Raw genomic sequence first — 18640 nt, forward strand, 5'->3', positions numbered from 1 at the left:
CAGGGATTTCTCTAACATCTGGATTCGGGTCCAGCAGGTGGACGATCCGTCAGCCTCACCGTCTGAACTCGGCGTTGCTGACCAGGCGCTCCATTTTCTTTAAAGGCTGCAAACTTTTTATATAATTTGCTGCCACCAGTTTCCGGATGTTTCCTCTTTTCCTTCTCTGCGTCTGTCTGGGTTTTTCTACTTCCATCTTTTAAACTCCACGGACCGAGAACGACGGCAAAGAGCGTCTGTGAAAACGTAAAGCTGCCGGTGGAGGCGAGTCGTGACTTTATGCTGCTATAATCATAGATTATAATCTGTCTTCATGTTTATGTAGCCAACAGACTGAGACGATGCAGCTGATGCAGCTGATCAGCGGGACGAAGTTCAGGATCAACCCAGGGACTGCAAACCGGCCGGATTAGATAATAACAATCATCATCAGCTTCTGGCCTGAATGTGAGACCCGTCCAGAACCTTCAGGTTCGCTGATCAGACCAGGAGAAAAGGAGAAGGAAATGGAGTTTGGTTTCTGTTTCCGTGCAGAGAAGATAGTGAAGCTGAAGTTCATGAAACTTCAGCTTCTGAAGCGTAAACGTCAGAAACTTTGGCTAACAGCTCCGGGGCATGAATAAAGAAAGAATCACATTAATTAGCAGAACGCTGCGACACGACCTGCTGTCCGCCTGGGAACGGAGCGGAAACACGCTGCACTTTAAAAACACGCTGCACTTTAAAAACACGCTGCACTTTAAAAAACTCAGATTTATTCATGTCGTTCTGTCAACAAGCTGCTGATGCTAACAGCTCGGCGGGGCCAACAGGGAAAACGTCCCGTCACTCACCATGGTGGTCTCAGCGATGGAGCCGAAGCTGTTGATGAAGATGTTGCAGGAAACGTTGACCGGAGGACCTGAGGAGGAAACAGCAGCTCATCCAACATGCATCCAACTCTGAGACCAGAAATCTTAAAGAAAAGGATTTTATAGTTAATGTTTACATGGAGCCGATGCTGGAATTTAACTTCAGACAATGAGAAAACAGGTTTGTGTTTAATATTGGTAAATATCAGCCGCAAACTTATCAATAAATTATAATAATGTATCGATAGTGTGAGGATGAGAACAGAACCTTTAAAGTTCGGTCGGATCCGAGCGTCGTATCCCGACGTCCTTCCCATCAGTTTGTCCAGGAAGTCGGAGGGAGACATGGGGGCGTGGCGCGTCCTGGCGGCGCCGTCCAGCTCCTTACAGCGGCTCACGCTGCGGAGACACAGAGGAAGAACGGCTTTCACAGCGGCACAGCGCCCCCTGGCTGCAGCGGTGAGGTTTACACCGGACTTTACAGGTGGAGGTTCATTCAGAACAACTCAGTTTGGAAAATAATAGGAATCCTCATCAGAGAGCTAAGCTAACGGCTAGAAGCTGAGCTAACGGCTAGTAGGTGAGCTAAGGGCTAGTAGGTGAGCTAATGGCTAGAAGCACAACTAACGGCTAGCAGAACTAACCGCTAGAAGCTGAGCTAACGGCTAGAAGCTGAGCTAACGGCTAGAAGCTGAGCTAACGGCTAATAGGTGAGCTAACGGCTAGAAGCTGAGCTAATGGCTAGTAGGTGAGCTAACGGCTAGAAGCTGAGCTAACGGCTAGTAGGTGAGCTAACGGCTAGAAGCTGAGCTAACGGCTAATAGGTGAGCTAACGGCTAGAAGCTGAGCTAACGGCTAGTAGGTGAGCTAAGGGCTAGTAGGTGAGCTAATGGCTAGAAGCAGAACTAACGGCTAGCAGAACTAACCGCTAGAAGCTGAGCTAAGGGCAAGTAGGTGAGCTAAGGGCTAGTAGGTGAGCTAATGGCTAGAAGCAGAACTAACGGCTAGCAGAACTAACGGCTAGAAGCTGAGCTAACGGCTAGAAGCTGAGCTAACGGCTAGAAGCTGAGCTAACGGCTAATAGGTGAGCTAACGGCTAGAAGCTGAGCTAACGGCTAGTAGGTGAGCTAACGGCTAGAAGCTGAGCTAACGGCTAGTAGGTGAGCTAACAGCTAGAAGCTGAGCTAACGGCTAGAAGCTGAGCTAACGGCTAGAAGCTGAGCTAACGGCTAATAGGTGAGCTAACGGCTAGAAGCTGAGCTAACGGCTAGTAGGTGAGCTAACGGCTAGAAGCTGAGCTAACGGCTAGTAGGTGAGCTAACGGCTAGAAGCTGAGCTAATGGCTAGAAGCTGAGCTAACGGCTAGTAGGTGAGCTAACGGCTAGAAGCTGAGCTAACGGCTAGTAGGTGAGCTAATGGCTAGAAGCTGAGCTAACGGCTGGAAGCTGAGCTAACGGCTAGAAGATGAGCTAATGGCTAGTAGGTGAGCTAACGGCTAGAAGCTGAGCTAACGGCTAGTAGGTGAGCTAACGGCTAGAAGCTGAGCTAACGGCTAGAAGCTGAGCTAACGGCTAGTAGGTGAGCTAACGGCTAGAAGCTGAGCTAACGGCTAGAAGCTGAGCTAAGGGCTAGTAGGTGAGCTAACGGCTAGAAGCTGAGCTAAGGGGTAGAAGCTGAGCTAATGGCTAGTAGGTGAGCTAAGGGCTAGAAGCTGATCTAAGGGCTAGTAGGTGAGCTAACGGCTAGTAGGTGAGCTAACGGCTAGAAGCTGAGCTAACGGCTAGAAGCTGAGCTAACGGCTAGTAGGTGAGCTAACGGCTAGAAGCTGAGCTAAACGCTAGTGGGTGAGCTAACGGCTAGAAGCTGAGCTAATGGCTAGAAGCTGAGCTAACGGCTAGAAGCTGAGCTAACGGCTAGAAGCTAAGCCAACGGCTAGAAGCTGAGCTAAGGGCTAGAAGCTAAGCTAACGGCTAGAAGCTGAGCTAAGGGCTAGAAGCTAAGCTAACGGCTAGAAGCTGAGTGCGTGTCGACCAATCAGAACCATTGATGTTGAGTTAATGATCAGGTCACCTCGGGTTCATCCCAGACCACTGCTGGCATTGTGTGTATGTGTGTGTGTGTGTGTGTGTGTGTGTGTGTGTGTGTGTGTGTGTGTGTGTGTGTGTGTGTGTGTGTGTGTGTGCGGTAGATCTCTAAATGCCACAGTGAAGCTCGATGATCCTGAAACTTCATCACTTCATTTGTCATCCGGGTCGAGCAGAACCAGAACCTCCAGATTAACCTGCCAGCTCAGCGACAGCGGCGCTGCTTCAACAGGACTCTTCATCCTCACTCTTCATCCTCCCTCTTCATCCTCACTGGTTCGCTCCAGCAGCCATTGTTCTCCTGCTGCTCTGAGGCCCAGCAGCTGATTTAAGGTCAGAGTTCAGAGCAGCCACATGACCTCATCATCTGCCCTTTAACCTCCAGGCTGCTGTAACTACGGCAGCCTGGAGGGACAAACACAGGAAACAAACTATTTTACCCAATACGTGTTTCACTGCTTCCTAAATTCCTCTTTTTCCGTTTTGACCACATTTATCACCCTGATTAGTTACTGATTATGGTGAAATTATGAGCAAATCATTAACATTTCCTGTTGTTTCATGACCATAACAATCTGCTGTGGAACATTAATGGTTCCACAAGATGTTGAAAAGTGTTTCCGTTTCCTTCACCAAAGTTATCTTCCGTATTTTCAGGCTATCGTTACTTTTTTCCTGGCTTTGAACCGTTCTGCCCGGTGCGGCTTGTCCTCCAACCAGCAGGGGGCTCTGTAGCAGGACAGAATCACTGGAAGTCAGAGAAGAAAGCGCAGATTTTCACTCAGAACAGGCCCGTGCTAGCAGCAGGCAAGAAGCGTTTCAACTCATCATGGAGGCTGAAGATGTGGGAGGGCAGGAGGGACATGGAGGCTCTGCAGGTCGGCCTGAACCAATCCATGGTTTGGCGTTGGAGACGGAGGGCTGCGGCTTTAACCCTCGTGCGCTCGAGGGCCGAGGCAAATGATACCAGTTTTACTGTGTGGGGCCGGTTGGTCCCCATTATTTACCAGGGTAAATGAATCCAGCAGTTGTCCTTCATAGCATAGAGAGGGCAGCTGACGCTGAGCAGGCGTTTTATTCACAAACCTTTTCCTCGCAATGAGCAGAAGTTCCAACCGGCTCTCCTGTAACTGCTGACGGTGTTCTGTCTGCAAACTCGGTCGCCAGGCGCTTGGCTGTGGATTTCTGTTCGGTATCACAGCGAGTCGCTTCTCTGGTGGAAATACCCCCTAAAAAACGGCGACTCACCGGAAGGTTACGAGTATAAGATACCTACTGGGAAGCTGCAACGCCTCCCCCTCCATGGTCCAACCACAGCTTAGCTGTCGCCAGCTGTTTCTCTTTTTAGTAGCTTTTCGGCCATCCCATCTCCCCGAAACATGGAAACCGTCAGGTCATCTAGTAATGTGGAGAAGAGCCCACAGGCTCACCTGCCCGTGCACCAACATGGGGACACCCGTCACGCCTGGTGCGTCTCGGGCTGAAACAGGCCCAAAGCAGCCTTTGTCTCTGAGACCTGCCTGCTTGCACTGCAGCAGGTTCTCTATGGTTAGAGGACCTGACCATGGAGAACCGGTGAGAAGCACCGGGCCAGACGGTGAGAAGCACCGGGCCAGACGGTGAGAAGCACCGGGCCAGACGGTGAGAAGCACCGGGCCAGACGGTGAGAAGCACCGGGCCAGACGGTGCGGGAGCCGGGGCGAGCTGGGCCTCGACTCCGTGGACCCGCTGCCATCCGGGGTCCCCGAGCTCGGCCTCGATTCGGACAACGATGAGGATGATGACCCATCTCCTCCGCTGTCGGGTCGGGTGTCTGGCGCAGGCCAACCCGGTCCTGAAGGCTCATCCTCTCCAGAACTGGACTTTGACTGCACGCCGTGTGCAAACGCACCGCTGCACAGCTCGCCATCCAGTGGCCCGAGGTTCAAGCCGAGGTAGTTCGCTCCCACTTCGACGGTAAAAAGCTGCCAAAAGCACGGAAACTCCTGCCGGTTTCTCCGGAGCTGCTGGAAGAACTAGCCGTCTCCTGGCGCAATAAGCCCTTCCAGGAGAAGCAGCCAGTGGCTGGCCGTTCGGTGCTGGACTGTGACGGTATGGAGACGGGCCGTCTCCGTCAGTTACCCGGGTCGGTCTCCGTCAGTTACCCGGGTCGGTCTCCGTCAGTTACCCGGGTCGGTCGCCGTCAGTTACCCGGGTCGGTCTCCGTCAGTTACCCGGGTCGGTCTCCGTCAGTTACCCGGGTCGGTCTCCGTCAGTTACCCGGGTCGGTCGCCGTCAGTTACCCGGGTCGGTCTCTGTTAGAGATTTTTTGGTGTTATCATTTTGTTGTTACTTTAGTTCATATTCAGTCTAATGTTAGTCAGGTTAAAGTGTTCTCTTCTTTAGTGTGTATTAACTGACCTGGGGGTCACAGCTGCCTGTTCATCTTCATGTGAAACAGTTTGACCGAGATTTGAACCGGGCTCAGGCCGTAGATCAGATATCGCATCTGGAACTGGGTTGCTAGTTGTTTAGATAAATTGTTTTACGACCTTTGCTGTTTTTTCTCTGCTGTCTATCTTGCCTATCCTCCCTCTTTGAAGTTTGAAAATAAAAGACAAGCTGTACTCAAAGATCTTGAGAACGCTCTGTGAACGGCTCGGAGGAGCTGACAGAGTTTTTCTCCTTCTGCAGAAGTCGGCTAAAAACTCATATACGTTGTCTGTGGTTCTTTTATGTAGGTTCTAGGAAAATACCTATCAGTCTCCGTCAGTTACCCGGGTCGGTCTCCGTCAGTTACCCGGGTCGGTCTCCGTCAGTTACCCGGGTCGGTCTCCGTCAGTTACCCGGGTCGGTCTCCGTCAGTTACCCGGGTCGAGCCGGCGCCGCGGCTCATCTGCCATCTCAGGCACGAGGACAAACTTTCCTCCCCACCCAGAAAGGCTGGCTTTGTGGGCCTGTGTGGTTCGATCGACAGTCTGTTGGACTCCCACAGAGTTATTGAGACAATCCACAATGCTAGAGCTCCATTCAGGATCTTTGCATGAGTACAAATGGTCTGTTTTTGAAAAATGGTGCTCTGAAATTCAGGAAATCCCCTGTCAGTGTTCTGTGGCTGTGCTTTCAGCTTTTCTGCAGGACCTGATTGATAAGGGAAAAGCTTTTTCTACTGTCAGTAGCTGTTTCATCCTGCCATGTGGGTTTTGAGGGGAAGCCTGCAGGCCAGCATCCCTAGTGGGCCGGTTCCTGCGGGGGCTCATGGGATTTACCCCTGGTGCTGGATGCTCTCTCTGCCTCACCCTTCGAGCCTCTAGATTGGATTGAATTAAAAATAGTAACCTTGAAAACAGCACTTCTGTTGGCATTGGTCTCCACAGAGCGTGTGGGTGGAATCCATGCGTTAACCATCCTGTATGAGGTTTCCTCCAGACAAAACTAGGCTGACTTTGCTGCCCAACCCGGCTTTTGAGCCTGAGGTGTTGGGGTCATACTCTCCAATTGAGTTGTGGCTTTTTATCCCCGTCCCCTTTTTCTCACTGGAGCAGGAGAAACTGCACGACCTTTGCCCTGTAAGTACTTTGGATATGTATTTAGAGAAAACAAAACAGGTCAGGAAAAGTGACCAGTTGTTTGTCTCTTGGGCCAAGAACCATTATGGAAAACCAGTGTCCAAGCAACGGACTGCCCACTGGATCACCGTGGCGATTTCCTTAGCCTATAGCTCAAAGGCGTTAGCGCCTCCTGAGGGGACCCACTCCACTAGGGGCTTAGGGTTAGGGTCCATGCTAACTACAGCTAGCTATCTCCAAGCTAACTGCAGCTAGCTAGCTCTATGCTAACTACAGCTAGCTATCTCCAAGCTAACTGCAGCTAGCTATCTCCAAGCTAACTGCAGCTAGCTAGCTCCATGCTACCTGCAGCTAGCTAGCTCCATGCTACCTGCAACTAGCTAGCTCCAAGCTAACTGCAGCTAGCTAGCCCCATGCTACCTGCAGCTAGCTAGCTCCATGCTAACTGCAGCTAGCTAGCTCCATGCTAACTACAGCTAGCTATCTCCAAGCTAACTGCAGCTAGCTAGCTCCAAGCTAACTGCAGCTAGCTCCTTCTCTATGTTTCTGAGTAGTTGTTGTATTCTTGTGTTTCCAGTTAAATGTTTGCTGACAGAGACTTTTTGTCCCCCTTGGTTCTGAACGCTGCGCTAAGCTTCGAGTTATTATTTTTATTGGACGTCGTCTGTTTTTCTAAGCAGATATTTCTGTGAAATTCTGCGTTTTGTCGTGGATTAGACTTCATTAAATTCAGCGAATCATTCGGTTCTATGAAAGTTTATCGCTCCACTGCCCTGAGCATCCCGCTCCGACACAACGCCGATGGAAAGACCTCAGAGCAGCGACTGTAGCTCCTCGCCAACCGGGGAGGGGTCAGAGGTCACCTGGAGTCCATCTAAGAGGACAAACAGAAATGGAGTAGCTTCAGATGTTCGGCGGTTCTCCAGGCTGGATTTCCCATCATGCTTCTCTCATCTCAACCCGGACCAGACAGAACCAGAACCAGAACCAGGAGCAGAAACATGGATTTCCTTCTGGTTGTTCTGTCTGCAGGAATCCGTCTCTGAGGAAGACGAGTAAACTCTTCATCGTGTAACTAGCATCCTGACTCCATGATGGGTCGACGACAGACGACCCGGTGCTGCAGAACCGCCGCCTCCTCAGTGATGGGTCTGAAGTCTGATGAGTTCATATCAGGGTCAGAGGTCACGTGACGAGAGCCTGGACCAGAACCGGACATCGAACCGACGCCGGGGGACTTTCTACATGAAGCCAATAAACATCCAGAGGACGAAGGACGCTCTTCCTCCTCTTCATCACCTCCAGATGTTTGACGAGGAGTTAAACAAGCAGATTAATCTTGTTATTTAATTTGTCCGTTTCAGCGCCGTTTATCCTCTGAACGCTTCACAGCAGCTTCCAGCTGAGATGTCAGATTACTGCATGCTAAGCTGCTTAGCTCGCCCTCCTCTTCGTCCTCCTCTTCCTCCCTTCCTGGCCTTCCAGTTCGGCTCCTTGGTTGAAGCTGCATCCAGTCCTCATGTTTAATGGATGAGCTTCTCAGACACAGAGAAACCAGCTGAACTGAATCAGCAGCGACGCGTTAAAACAAACGTTTGATGTGGATTTTCTGAAAAAGTAAAGTTTCATTCATGCCGAGTTTAAAATCAACGCTGGACAATCATGAAACCGATTCTGCAGATTAACTGAAGTTCTGCTTCCGCCAGCATCCATCCATCCTTCTGCGAACGTGCTAATATCAGAGCTAATTTTAAGCTTAGCACACATGCTAACTGTGCTAACGTTTAGCACAATCTGTGCTCCCAAATCCCAGCTTAACTCTGATTTACTGGCTGTTTTATAAACTGTCAGTTGAGTAAAGTTGAAGTTTCGATAATTGACTGATTTTATACTGATGCTCTTATTTTGAAGTTGGTTAAGACAGCGGTTCTGTTTCCTAACCTGAACAGAGCCGGACCCAGCAGACGGTTCTGGCTCGTTGAGTCCAAACAGTTTCGTCGTTTCCCTGATGAGAGCAACGAACACGATCAAATCTAAACTCAGGTTCTGTTTCTGGGCATTTGTCTTCAGCAAACGGGTCAGAAATTCACCAGAGTTTAGAATAATCCGGTCCAGTTCTGACCCGTCTCCAGCGGTCCGGACCCTCTGCTGTATTAATGCCATTTGAGCAACCTGTTCCCCTCCTGGCCTGTGGGGGCGCTGCACCAAGAGCCACTGAAGGAAACGACACCAAAACCTCTGAAGACACTGAGAGCAACTTCCTTCTTCACCAGATGGAAACAAGATGGAGGATTTTAGCGGTTGGAGGATTTCTCTTTAGGCTAAAGACCAGGAGCCATTTCTGCTGCTAGCGCTAGGCTAGCATGTTAGCTTTGGTTGGATTTACCCAGAATGCCCTGCGCTGTAGTCCACTTCCTGCTTTTGGAGCGTCTCTGGTCCGCTTGGCGTTCACATTCAAACCGAACCCAGACCGAGGTTTGGAGGACCAGAGTTAGCTTAGCATTCATACCTCACCAACCGGACCGGACTTTGACTAGACAGGTGGACTGGAGCTGGATTAAAGCGGACTGGGCTGGTGGGAATGATGCGGTGTGTTTTCAAAACCAAACTTAAGTAACGAGAACATCAAAATAAACAAAATGGCTGCCAGCAGTCCTGGAGCCTGAAGAAGCGGAGACTGGTGGGACGTCCTCTGACTGGACAGCTGGACTGGGAACCAGTACTGCCAGCACTGATCCATCCGACCAATCAGCTGAGGGAGATGAAACCTGGACACCCTGAGAACCAGAACCGTCATCATCTCAGGACCCAGTGTGACTTTCCGCCCGGTAACCGATGACGCTTCCTGGTGATTCATGGAAAACCTGGCCTGGCATCCGGACCGGAACCGGACCCGAGACGTCTGTCACAAGTACGATCTGATGAGACCGACAGGAAGAGAAGAGGCTTCTGCCTCTGGAGACCCTCGCCCCTCCCCCACCCGCTGCTGTTACATAACGCCCCCATCAGCAGGCCATGCTCAGCAAAACGAGACCAGCTTCCGACCCGGAGACGAGGCCTGAGCCGTCCACAAACTGGTTCAGACTGGTTCAAACTGGTTCAAACTGGTTCAGACTGGTTCAAACTGGTTCAGACTGGTTCAAACTGGTTCAAACTGGTTCAAACTGGTTCAGACTGGTTCAAACTGGTTCAAACTGGTTCAGACTGGTTCAAACTGGTTCAGACTGGTTCAAACTGGTTCAAACTGGTTCAGACTGGTTCAAACTGGTTCAGACTGGTTCAAACTGGTTCAAACTGGTTCAGACTGGTTCAAACTGGAAAGTTTTCCAAATTTACCTTTTAGATTCAAGAGATTTTTTTCAGTTTCAAATATTTTTCATTTGAACAAAAGAAGTCTGGGAACGGGCTTTAACTGTTCCCGGGCTTTAACTGTTCCCGGGCTTTAACTGTTCCCGGGCTGTGACTGTTCCCGGGCTTTGACTGTTCCCAGGCTTTGACTGTTCCCGGGCTTTGACTGTTCCCGGGCTTTAACTGTTCCCAGGCTTTGACTGGTCCCGGGCTTTGACTGGTCCCGGGCTTTGACTGTTCCCGGGCTTTGACTGTTCCCAGGCTTTGACTGGTCCCGGGCTTTGACTGTTCCCGGGCTTTAACTGTTCCCGGACTTTAACTGTTCCCGGGCTTTGACTGTTCCCGGGCTTTGACTGTTCCCGGGCTTTGACTGTTCCCGGGCTTTGACTGTTCCCGGGCTTTGACTGGTCCCGGGCTTTGACTGGTCCCGGGCTTTGACTGTTCCCGGGCTTTGACTGGTCCGGGCTTTGACTGTTCCCGGGCTTTGACTGTTCCCGGGCTTTGACTGGTCCGGGCTTTGACTGTTCCCGGACTTTGACTGTTCCCGGACTTTGACTGTTCCCGGACTTTGACTGTTCCCGGACTTTGACTGGTCCGGGCTTTGACTGTTCCCGGACTTTGACTGTTCCCGGACTTTGACTGGTCCGGGCTTTGACTGTTCCCGGACTTTGACTGTTCCCGGACTTTGACTGTTCTCGGACTTTGACTGTTCCCGGACTTTGACTGTTCCCGGGCTTTGACTGTTCCCGGGCTTTGACTGGTCCGGGCTGTGACTGTTCCCGGACGTTGACTGTTCCCGGACTTTGACTGTTCCCGGGCTTTGACTGTTCGCTGCTCGTTCCCCTCGTGGCTCTGCTGCCAGTTTCTCATGAAAACGTTCCGGGTCGTTCCGGGTTCTGCTCGGCGTTTTGCTCCAGTTTTCACCGAACAGGAAGAAAATCCACTCTGATGTTTCTGCAGCTGATTGCAGATCGTTTCTGTGAACCGGACCGATTCATCTGTGAACACTTTAGTAACCGTCGTGTTTCATAGCTTCATGCTCCAGGAACTCTGAGTGATTCTTCAGCCGGCGGCGGCGGAGCGTCATCCAAACACCAAAAAGCCATTTGGCTCCGTCCGGTCGCTAAACCGTTCCTCCTGGAAACACGGACCGACATCTGTTCTGCTCCCTGGATTTCCTCCCGTGTTTGGAGGCCAGCGGAGCGAACGCTCAGGTGAAACACGCAGCGGCCTCGCCGCGGCGCCGAGCCTGAAATATGCATGCTGGCTGCCTTCTGCTCCAGCAAAGCATCTGCTCATTACGCGGCGCAGTCATCAGCTGCTGCTGCTCCGGCATGAGGTCAGGCGCCTCCGGGCCGCGCCGCTACCTCCAACACGGCCGATCCGCCTGCTGCACCCAGACATGCATAATGCATGACTGCATAGCGCGGCGCAGTGGGGGGGCAGGAAGCAGGGTGGGGGGCAGCACGGTGGGGGGCGGGGGGCAGAGACGCTTCTGGAAGCTCTGTGGCCCAGAAACAGCTGCTTCCCTTCATCACCGCCAAGTTATCAAAATGTTCGTCTTTCCAGCAGCAGATCTGAACAAAGTCTGTCGAACTTTTCGCTGAACAAGAACCAAAACTCAGAGGCGTCACCAGAAAATGCTACGAAATTAGCCTCACCGACCGGACTTTGACTAGACACACCGGACTTTGACTAGACACACCGGACTTTGACTAGACACACCGAACTTTGACTAGACAGACCGGACTTTGACTAGACACAACGGACTTTGACTAGACACACCGGACTTTGACTAGACACACCGGACTTTGACTAGACACACCGAACTTTGACTAGACAGACCGGACTTTGACTAGACACAACGGACTTTGACTAGACAGACCGGACTTTGACTAGACACAACGGACTTTGACTAGACACACCGGACTTTGACTAGACACACCGAACTTTGACTAGACAGACCGGACTTTGACTAGACACAACGGACTTTGACTAGACACACCGGACTTTGACTAGACACACCGGACTTTGACTAGACACCCCGGACTTTGACTAGACACCCCGGACTTTGACTAGACACTCCGGACTTTGACTAGACACACCGGACTTTGACTAGACACACCGAACTTTGACTAGACAGACCGGACTTTGACTAGACACAACGGACTTTGACTAGACACACCGGACTTTGACTAGACACTCCGGACTTTGACTAGACACACCGGACTTTGACTAGACACACCGAACTTTGACTAGACAGACCGGACTTTGACTAGACACAACGGACTTTGACTAGACACACCGGACTTTGACTAGACACAACGGACTTTGACTAGACACACCGGACTTTGACTAGACAGACCGGACTTTGACTAGACACAACGGACTTTGACTAGACAGACCGGGCTTTGACTAGACACACCGGACTTTGACTAGACACACCGGACTTTGACTAGACACACCGGACTTTGACTAGACACTCCGGACATTGACTAGACAGACCGGGCTTTGACTAGACAGACCGGGCTTTGACTAGACAGACCGGGCTTTGACTAGACAGACCGGGCTTTGACTAGACACACCGGACTTTGACTAGACAGACACACTGGGGTTGGATGAAATCAGCCTATTTCTGCTGTTTTCCAGTGAAAATGCTCCATACGTGTATTTCATTCTGTATTTTTATTCCTATATCTGGGTTTCCTGTCCGGCCCGATTGCGGTTCTGGTTCTGGTTCCTGTTAATCAGCTGCAGGAGGAAAACAAACATCCTGAAATAAACCTGGAGGATTTCTGGCGTAACATCCAGAGCCGGGTCGACTGGCGCCTGCAGCCAAATGTTCACTTACTGAGGAGGCCGCCCAGCCTTCATCACTCCTCTTCCTCGGGCACCACTTAGCGCAGCGGCTGACCCGCGTTACAGCGGCGGCCTGGAAGAGTTCGGTGTTTCCTGTTCCTCGTGTCAGGAAGTGAAGCGGATCTATGACATAGATCTATCACACATAGAGTGGCCTGTTTTCTAGAAGTTCTGGTTCTGGAATCAAAACCCAGAATTCAGAACATCATGATCATCGCTCTGCTCTCAGCTCTGGGCTGAATTCCTGCATCAACAGAACCAGAACCAGCAGATGACCTGATGCAACCCAGCTCATCTCTGACTGGACCTCCATCCGGGTTCTGGTTCTGCTCGACCCAAATGGCAGCCCAGGTTCTGGATCCAGCCTCAGTCCACTCCTAGAGAAGCTTGAATGGATTCTGCTTCATAATAAGGCTGCAGTTGTCCCTATACTGAACTTTTTCCTTCCACTCAACTTTCTATAAATATGCTTATATTCACTCGGCACACAGGTCCCTTCTCTTTGTTTCATTTCTATTTATTTTTTTATATAATTTCTGACTGTCACGTTTAAAATATCTGTAATTTTTTTACTAAGATTGCAAATAAAATTCAACGTTAAATAACAGTGATAAAGTTAAATTAATGTTATTCAGTAATGAACATGAATTCATGCGACGGTGTATAACAGGATAAACTGGAATTGGTTCTGATTCTGTATCTTTTGGATAAAATATTTGGTTTTATTATTCCTGACCAAATAATTTTGTCAGGGTTTGTCTTCCATAGAGGGGAGAGATCAGAAGGTACATTTCAGAGATAAACGGTTAAACGTTTCCTGGAGCTTCATCAGGTTTATAATCAGGAATATTCCTGCATGTAATCCAGGTTAATCCAGATTCTCTGTGTTTCAGTGAACCGGAACCGCAGATCGGATGTTTAACTGATAAGTGAACCTGTTGGTACCGGATCATTTGGACCAGCTCCGAACACCGGCAGAAAAAAGCTTTTATTTATCAGAAACTGCCGCGGAAGGAAGTTCCGGGTTCTGGACTCCGGATCTGCTAAACGCTGTTCGGTTCCGGCTGGTTTCTTTCGTCAGAGATGCGATGAAACGGAGTTTGAGACGCCAACAGGCGGAGTCCCGTCGCTAATGTCCGGCCTGCTAACCGGAAGTTACATCATGTCGGGAGGAAGTGTTAGCTACTGGCCGGCTAGCTAAGCTAACAGCATTAATGTTATTTAGCCTTACATGAGATAAATTGTATGCATTCATTTACAAATGTCACAGTTTCAAACTACATCTTTATTTTGAAGCTAAACACTTTGTTAGCAATCCAAGTACTATATTTAGTTAACGATTATTTAGTTCAAAGCTAACTATTTAATTGGCAAACTAAGTATGAAGTTTGAAGCTAAAGTGAGTAAGTTTACTGCTGGAAGCTAACTACTTTGTCACTGAGCTGTTTAGTTTGAATCTAATTATTTAGTTTGAATCTAAATATTTAGTGAGAAGCTGAACATCTAATTAGCACGCTGGGCTACAGGTGCTGCATCCTGCGTGCACAAAGCAGCGTCAGGGCAGATCCTTCCTTAGACTCCAAGTCCATCGCTGCTCCCAACGTTCCCAGTAACGCTGCTGCTGGTTCCACTGAAGGTCGTTTCTGTTCTGCTCTGCCTTCCTGTAGCCACAGTTAGAAACGATGATGGGATTCAATCTGCGAACGTGTCGGGTTGTAGAAATGTAGCCGCTGGTTGTGGTGGTTCCACTTCCTGTTGCTGATGATGACATTTCCTCCTGAACCTGAACGCAGCTCCTTCAGTCTCCTCCTCATTGTTCAACCTTCTGAGTGAATCTCTGCTGTTTAGACTGTCAACCTGCAGAATGAGTTTATTTTCATCCTCCAGCAGGAAAAGGGTTTTTCTGTGTGGCTCTGACGGGACGTCGGCTCGGCGCTCGGGTTAATCTGCTTACGGGTCCTGGACGGATTCAGAGATCAGATCTAACAGGATTACAGTCCGGATCCAAATCCACACCGTTTCCTGACTATCCAAATCTCTGCTTTTGTTTTATTCCAACAAAAGCTGCAAAGATAGAAACTGTTCAAATCAGATTATAGTCCCCGCTCTGATAGCTCTGAGTGGCCTGAGCAGCTGCTGCTCCTGGTTTCCATGGCAACCTGTTCAGCGTTTCCGGGTCTCTGGAAACCTGCAGCCTCCTCTTGACGCCCGGATCAGGGGCGAGCCAGAAACACTGGTGGCTCCGGGCGGGAGGCACAGCAACGCCGGAGGGCAGAGGAGGATGAACACATGAGGCTGCTGCTCACTGAAGGGCAGGACGGCTTTTACAGCAGCAGCTTCCAGAGCCGCCATCTTTACTGAGCCGCCATGTTCCTCCGTGTCTGAGCCAAATGGAGGAGAAGCCGCAGGTCAGAGCAGACGCTCCAAGCACTGGAGATAAACTCTTAACTAAAGGCTTAGCTTAGCTTTAGCATCAGCATTGAACACGGTCTCATCAGCAGGAGTTTTTATAGAAGTTCTCAATGCCCAGCTTTTATTTTGATAGTCCATTTCTGCAAGTTAATTAGCAAATTCATCCATCCATCCATTTTCTAACACCTGGTCGCTCAGCAGGTCAGGAGGTGCTGCTGCCTCCAGCTAACGTCCCGGGTGAGAGGCGGGGTCACCTGGACGGGTCACCTGGACGGGTCACCTGGACGGGTCACCTGGACGGGTCACCTGGACGGGTCACCAGTCTTAATTAGCAAATTATTAGCCAAATATAATATCAGAGCTAACTAAATGCTTAGCTAGCTTAATTAAATGATAATTAAAATGAGCTGATAATTTTCATTCTGATGTTTTTGATGGAAACATAAAACATAATAAATCCATTCATTATGGATTATATAATCCATTTATTATGGATTATATAATCCATAATAAATGGATTATATTGTGGAATATAATCCATTTTGTGGTTTGAGTAGAAAATGTTTACATTTCATTTAGTTTTTGGTTATTGTCTTATTTTGGTATTTAAAATATCTTCCATTTCCAGAGTTCAGTCATTTTTTACAAAATCAAAGTTTCTTGGATTTCAGAGATATTTATGATCAATGTGTGATTTACAGACGGTCTGAAAACGTTGTTCTCGGTTATCGCAGGTATTTCAGTTAGCAGCTGTCAGCGTTTTAATCTCCGTCTGAATTAAATCTTCTTTTCTCTCCGTTTTTAGTTTTAATGAAGGTGGAAATGATTTTAAATCCACATGTAGAAACTTTGATCCAGGATCAGGAAGTGAGAACCGGATGGATCCCATCAGATGAACCGCGGTGGGAAACGGAAACGCCATCAGAATCATCGACACACGAAACGTTTCCTTCACTTCATTCAGCCTCTGCACCGCCTCACGTTATGTCCCCTGATGTGCTGCTGTGTTTATTGTCCATCTAGACTTATTATTGCAGTGTGTGTGTGTGTGTGTGTGTGTGTGTGTGTGGGGGGGGTAATATTACCGTCTTATTTCTATGTTTACATGTTTTAACTGCACATTGGAGACGTGATTCTGTTAATCCTGTTACATAGAACTTTGGCAATAAAGTTCACTTGACTTCATCACCATCATCATCATCACCACCTTCATCACCATCATCATCATCATCACCTTCATCACCATCATCATCATCACCTTCATCATCATCACCTCCTTCATCATCACCTCCTTCATCATCACCACCTTCATCATCATCATCATCATCATCATCATCATCACCTTCATCATCATCATCACCACCACCTTCATCATCACCATCTTCATCACCATCATCACCACCTTCATCATCATCATCACCACCACCTTCATCATCATCACCTTCATCATCATCATCTCCTTCATCTTCATCATCACCACCTCCACCTTCATCATCATCATCACCAGCCAGCTGACCTCATCGTCTCGCTGGTTCTGATGAATTGATCAGAACTCCATGATGAACCTCCACATGTGAAGGAAACCGGTTCTGAACGTTACCATGGTGATCCAGTACCAACACAGAACTTTCTGATGACAACACTGATCTCCCTCTGAACCCAGAACCGGAACCAGAACCTCCGGGTCAGATTCTCCTCCACCTGAGCCCGTCTGGACCAGCAGTGGAGAACACCTGCAGCAGGACCCCTCCTGACCCCCACCCGGACCTTTCCCCAGGCCGCGGACCCCCAGCTGAACCCGGCGGCGGCTCTCCTCACCTGACCAGCAGCAGCAGCTTCCAGCCAATCAGCGCGCCCCCCGCCGCTTCCCGCCGCCTCATGGCTCGTCCTGCGCGCGCTCGCCGCGCTCAGCTGCCTCGCGCTCCAGGTGAGCTCAGGCGGCGCGCGGGTCGCAGCTCGCGGACATCCCGCCGAGACTCCCGGAAGTTAAGCGGCGGAGCTGCTTCCCGTCAGCAGAGAGGAGCGGAGATGAAGCTGAGGAAGAGGAGGAGGAGGAGGAGCGCCCAGATGTTCACTCTGCTGGCCCCGCCCTCTGCTCTGGTTGGCTGAACCGACGGGCAGCTCAGCCAATCACAGCTCGGCCTGACTGCCTGCTCCAGCAGGCGACATGTTGAATCTAATCAGCAACTTTTCTATAAACCGGAGGGTTCGGTCCATTTCCCTCCAGACAAACATTTAGATTAGTTTACTAACTAAAGATTCAGTTAGTAATCTAAAGATTCAGCTCATATTTCAACACTTGGCTCCTAAATCTAAATATTTACTTTGAACTAAATAAGCAGAAATATTTAGTAAGTCAGTTAAATATTAACTATGTAGCTTCAAGCTAAGTATTTATCAGCTAAACATTTCATTTGCCAACTCATAACTTTGCTTGCAGCTGTGATGTCATTGATCACTGCATGGATAAAATGGTGACTTTGGAAAATGAACAGATTTTTTCTTCTTCTATGACATAACCTGAATTATTCACACCTCGTTTCCTCTTCCAGGTGAAATCTGTCACTTTCTTCTCGTTCTCTGTGTTTTTTCTGGTCGTTTTATTATTTTTACATCTTTATTCCTCGAAGTCGCCCCGGAAACGAAAGCGAAGCTGACCCAGCAGAACCTTCTCCTGTCTCTGACCCGGATCATCCGAGGAGAAACGTGTTCTGGTTTCAGGCTCAGCTGCAGCCGGTGACCTGAGGTGACCTTTCATTCCTCGTCTCCCTCTCTGCAGAAGCTGGGTCCAGTCTGGAGCTGCTGGTCAGACCCGGCAGCCCCGATGGGCCCCGGCGCATCATGTGACCTCCCTCAGAGGGAGCGCTGACCGCGTCGTGCTGCTGACAGCGACATGTTTTCCTGATCGGATCCCCCTGAGCCTGCAGGTACCCGTCGCCATGGTTACCCAGCTCCAATCAGGACGGCCGACATTCAGGCCCATCAATCACAACAACAAACCTTATGGACGATAAATCGTCCCGGAAGATGTGATAAATTAAAATGTTGTTTTGAGATCATATGGTGCTAATGAAGCAAGAACACATTCAATAAACTTCACACTCTAATCAACATTTATCACTGGGAGATTTAAAATAAATAACAGAAACAACAAAATAAACAAAATTATCTTTCAAAATAAAGTTCTAGTTGAGCCCAAAATACAGACTGAAAACTTTTATCATCCAGTTTTTGGTAGAAAGTATTGATCTCATTTTGATTTATTATGTGATTAATTGATTTATTAGTTTATTGATTAATGCGTCAGGCCTAACCAAGTCATTTGGTTTGATTTCCAGTCCAAATATGTTGAGAAAAAAATTATTTTTAAGAAACTTCTCAGCTGGAGTTTAAGTGAATAATTCCTTAATGTTGATGAACAAGTTTTAGTTCCACCTGCAAATTATTTCACTTATTAAAAATGTCATATTGAAACTAAATATTTAGCTAAGAAGCTGAATTCTAAATATTTAGTTCATAGATTAGATATTTGGCTACA

At 49.1% G+C, this 18640-nt stretch overlaps 1 protein-coding gene across 3 annotated transcripts in view; it reads right to left on the reverse strand.

The window, feature by feature from the left end:
* The window catches only part of glra3 (glycine receptor, alpha 3), a 42855-nt gene that overhangs the window by 14310 nt on the left and 9905 nt on the right, over positions 1 to 18640 (reverse strand). For 2 of the 3 annotated variants that reach the window (XM_081611902.1, XM_008421609.3), the window contains exons 2-3: positions 1120 to 1250; positions 834 to 901 (exon numbers count right to left, since the gene is read on the reverse strand). In XM_081611902.1, coding sequence (XP_081468028.1) covers positions 834 to 901; positions 1120 to 1198 — 147 coding nt within the window. In that variant the 5' untranslated portion in view covers positions 1199 to 1250. Of the gene's footprint in view, positions 1 to 833; positions 902 to 1119; positions 1251 to 16920; positions 17163 to 18640 lie in introns of those variants that run through there. The other variant, XM_008421615.3, reaches the window with a different exon arrangement.

This window comes from Poecilia reticulata, chromosome 1, assembly GCF_904066995.2.
Source record: "Poecilia reticulata chromosome 1, P_reticulata-male-v2, whole genome shotgun sequence".
NCBI lineage: Eukaryota > Metazoa > Chordata > Actinopteri > Cyprinodontiformes > Poeciliidae > Poecilia > Poecilia reticulata.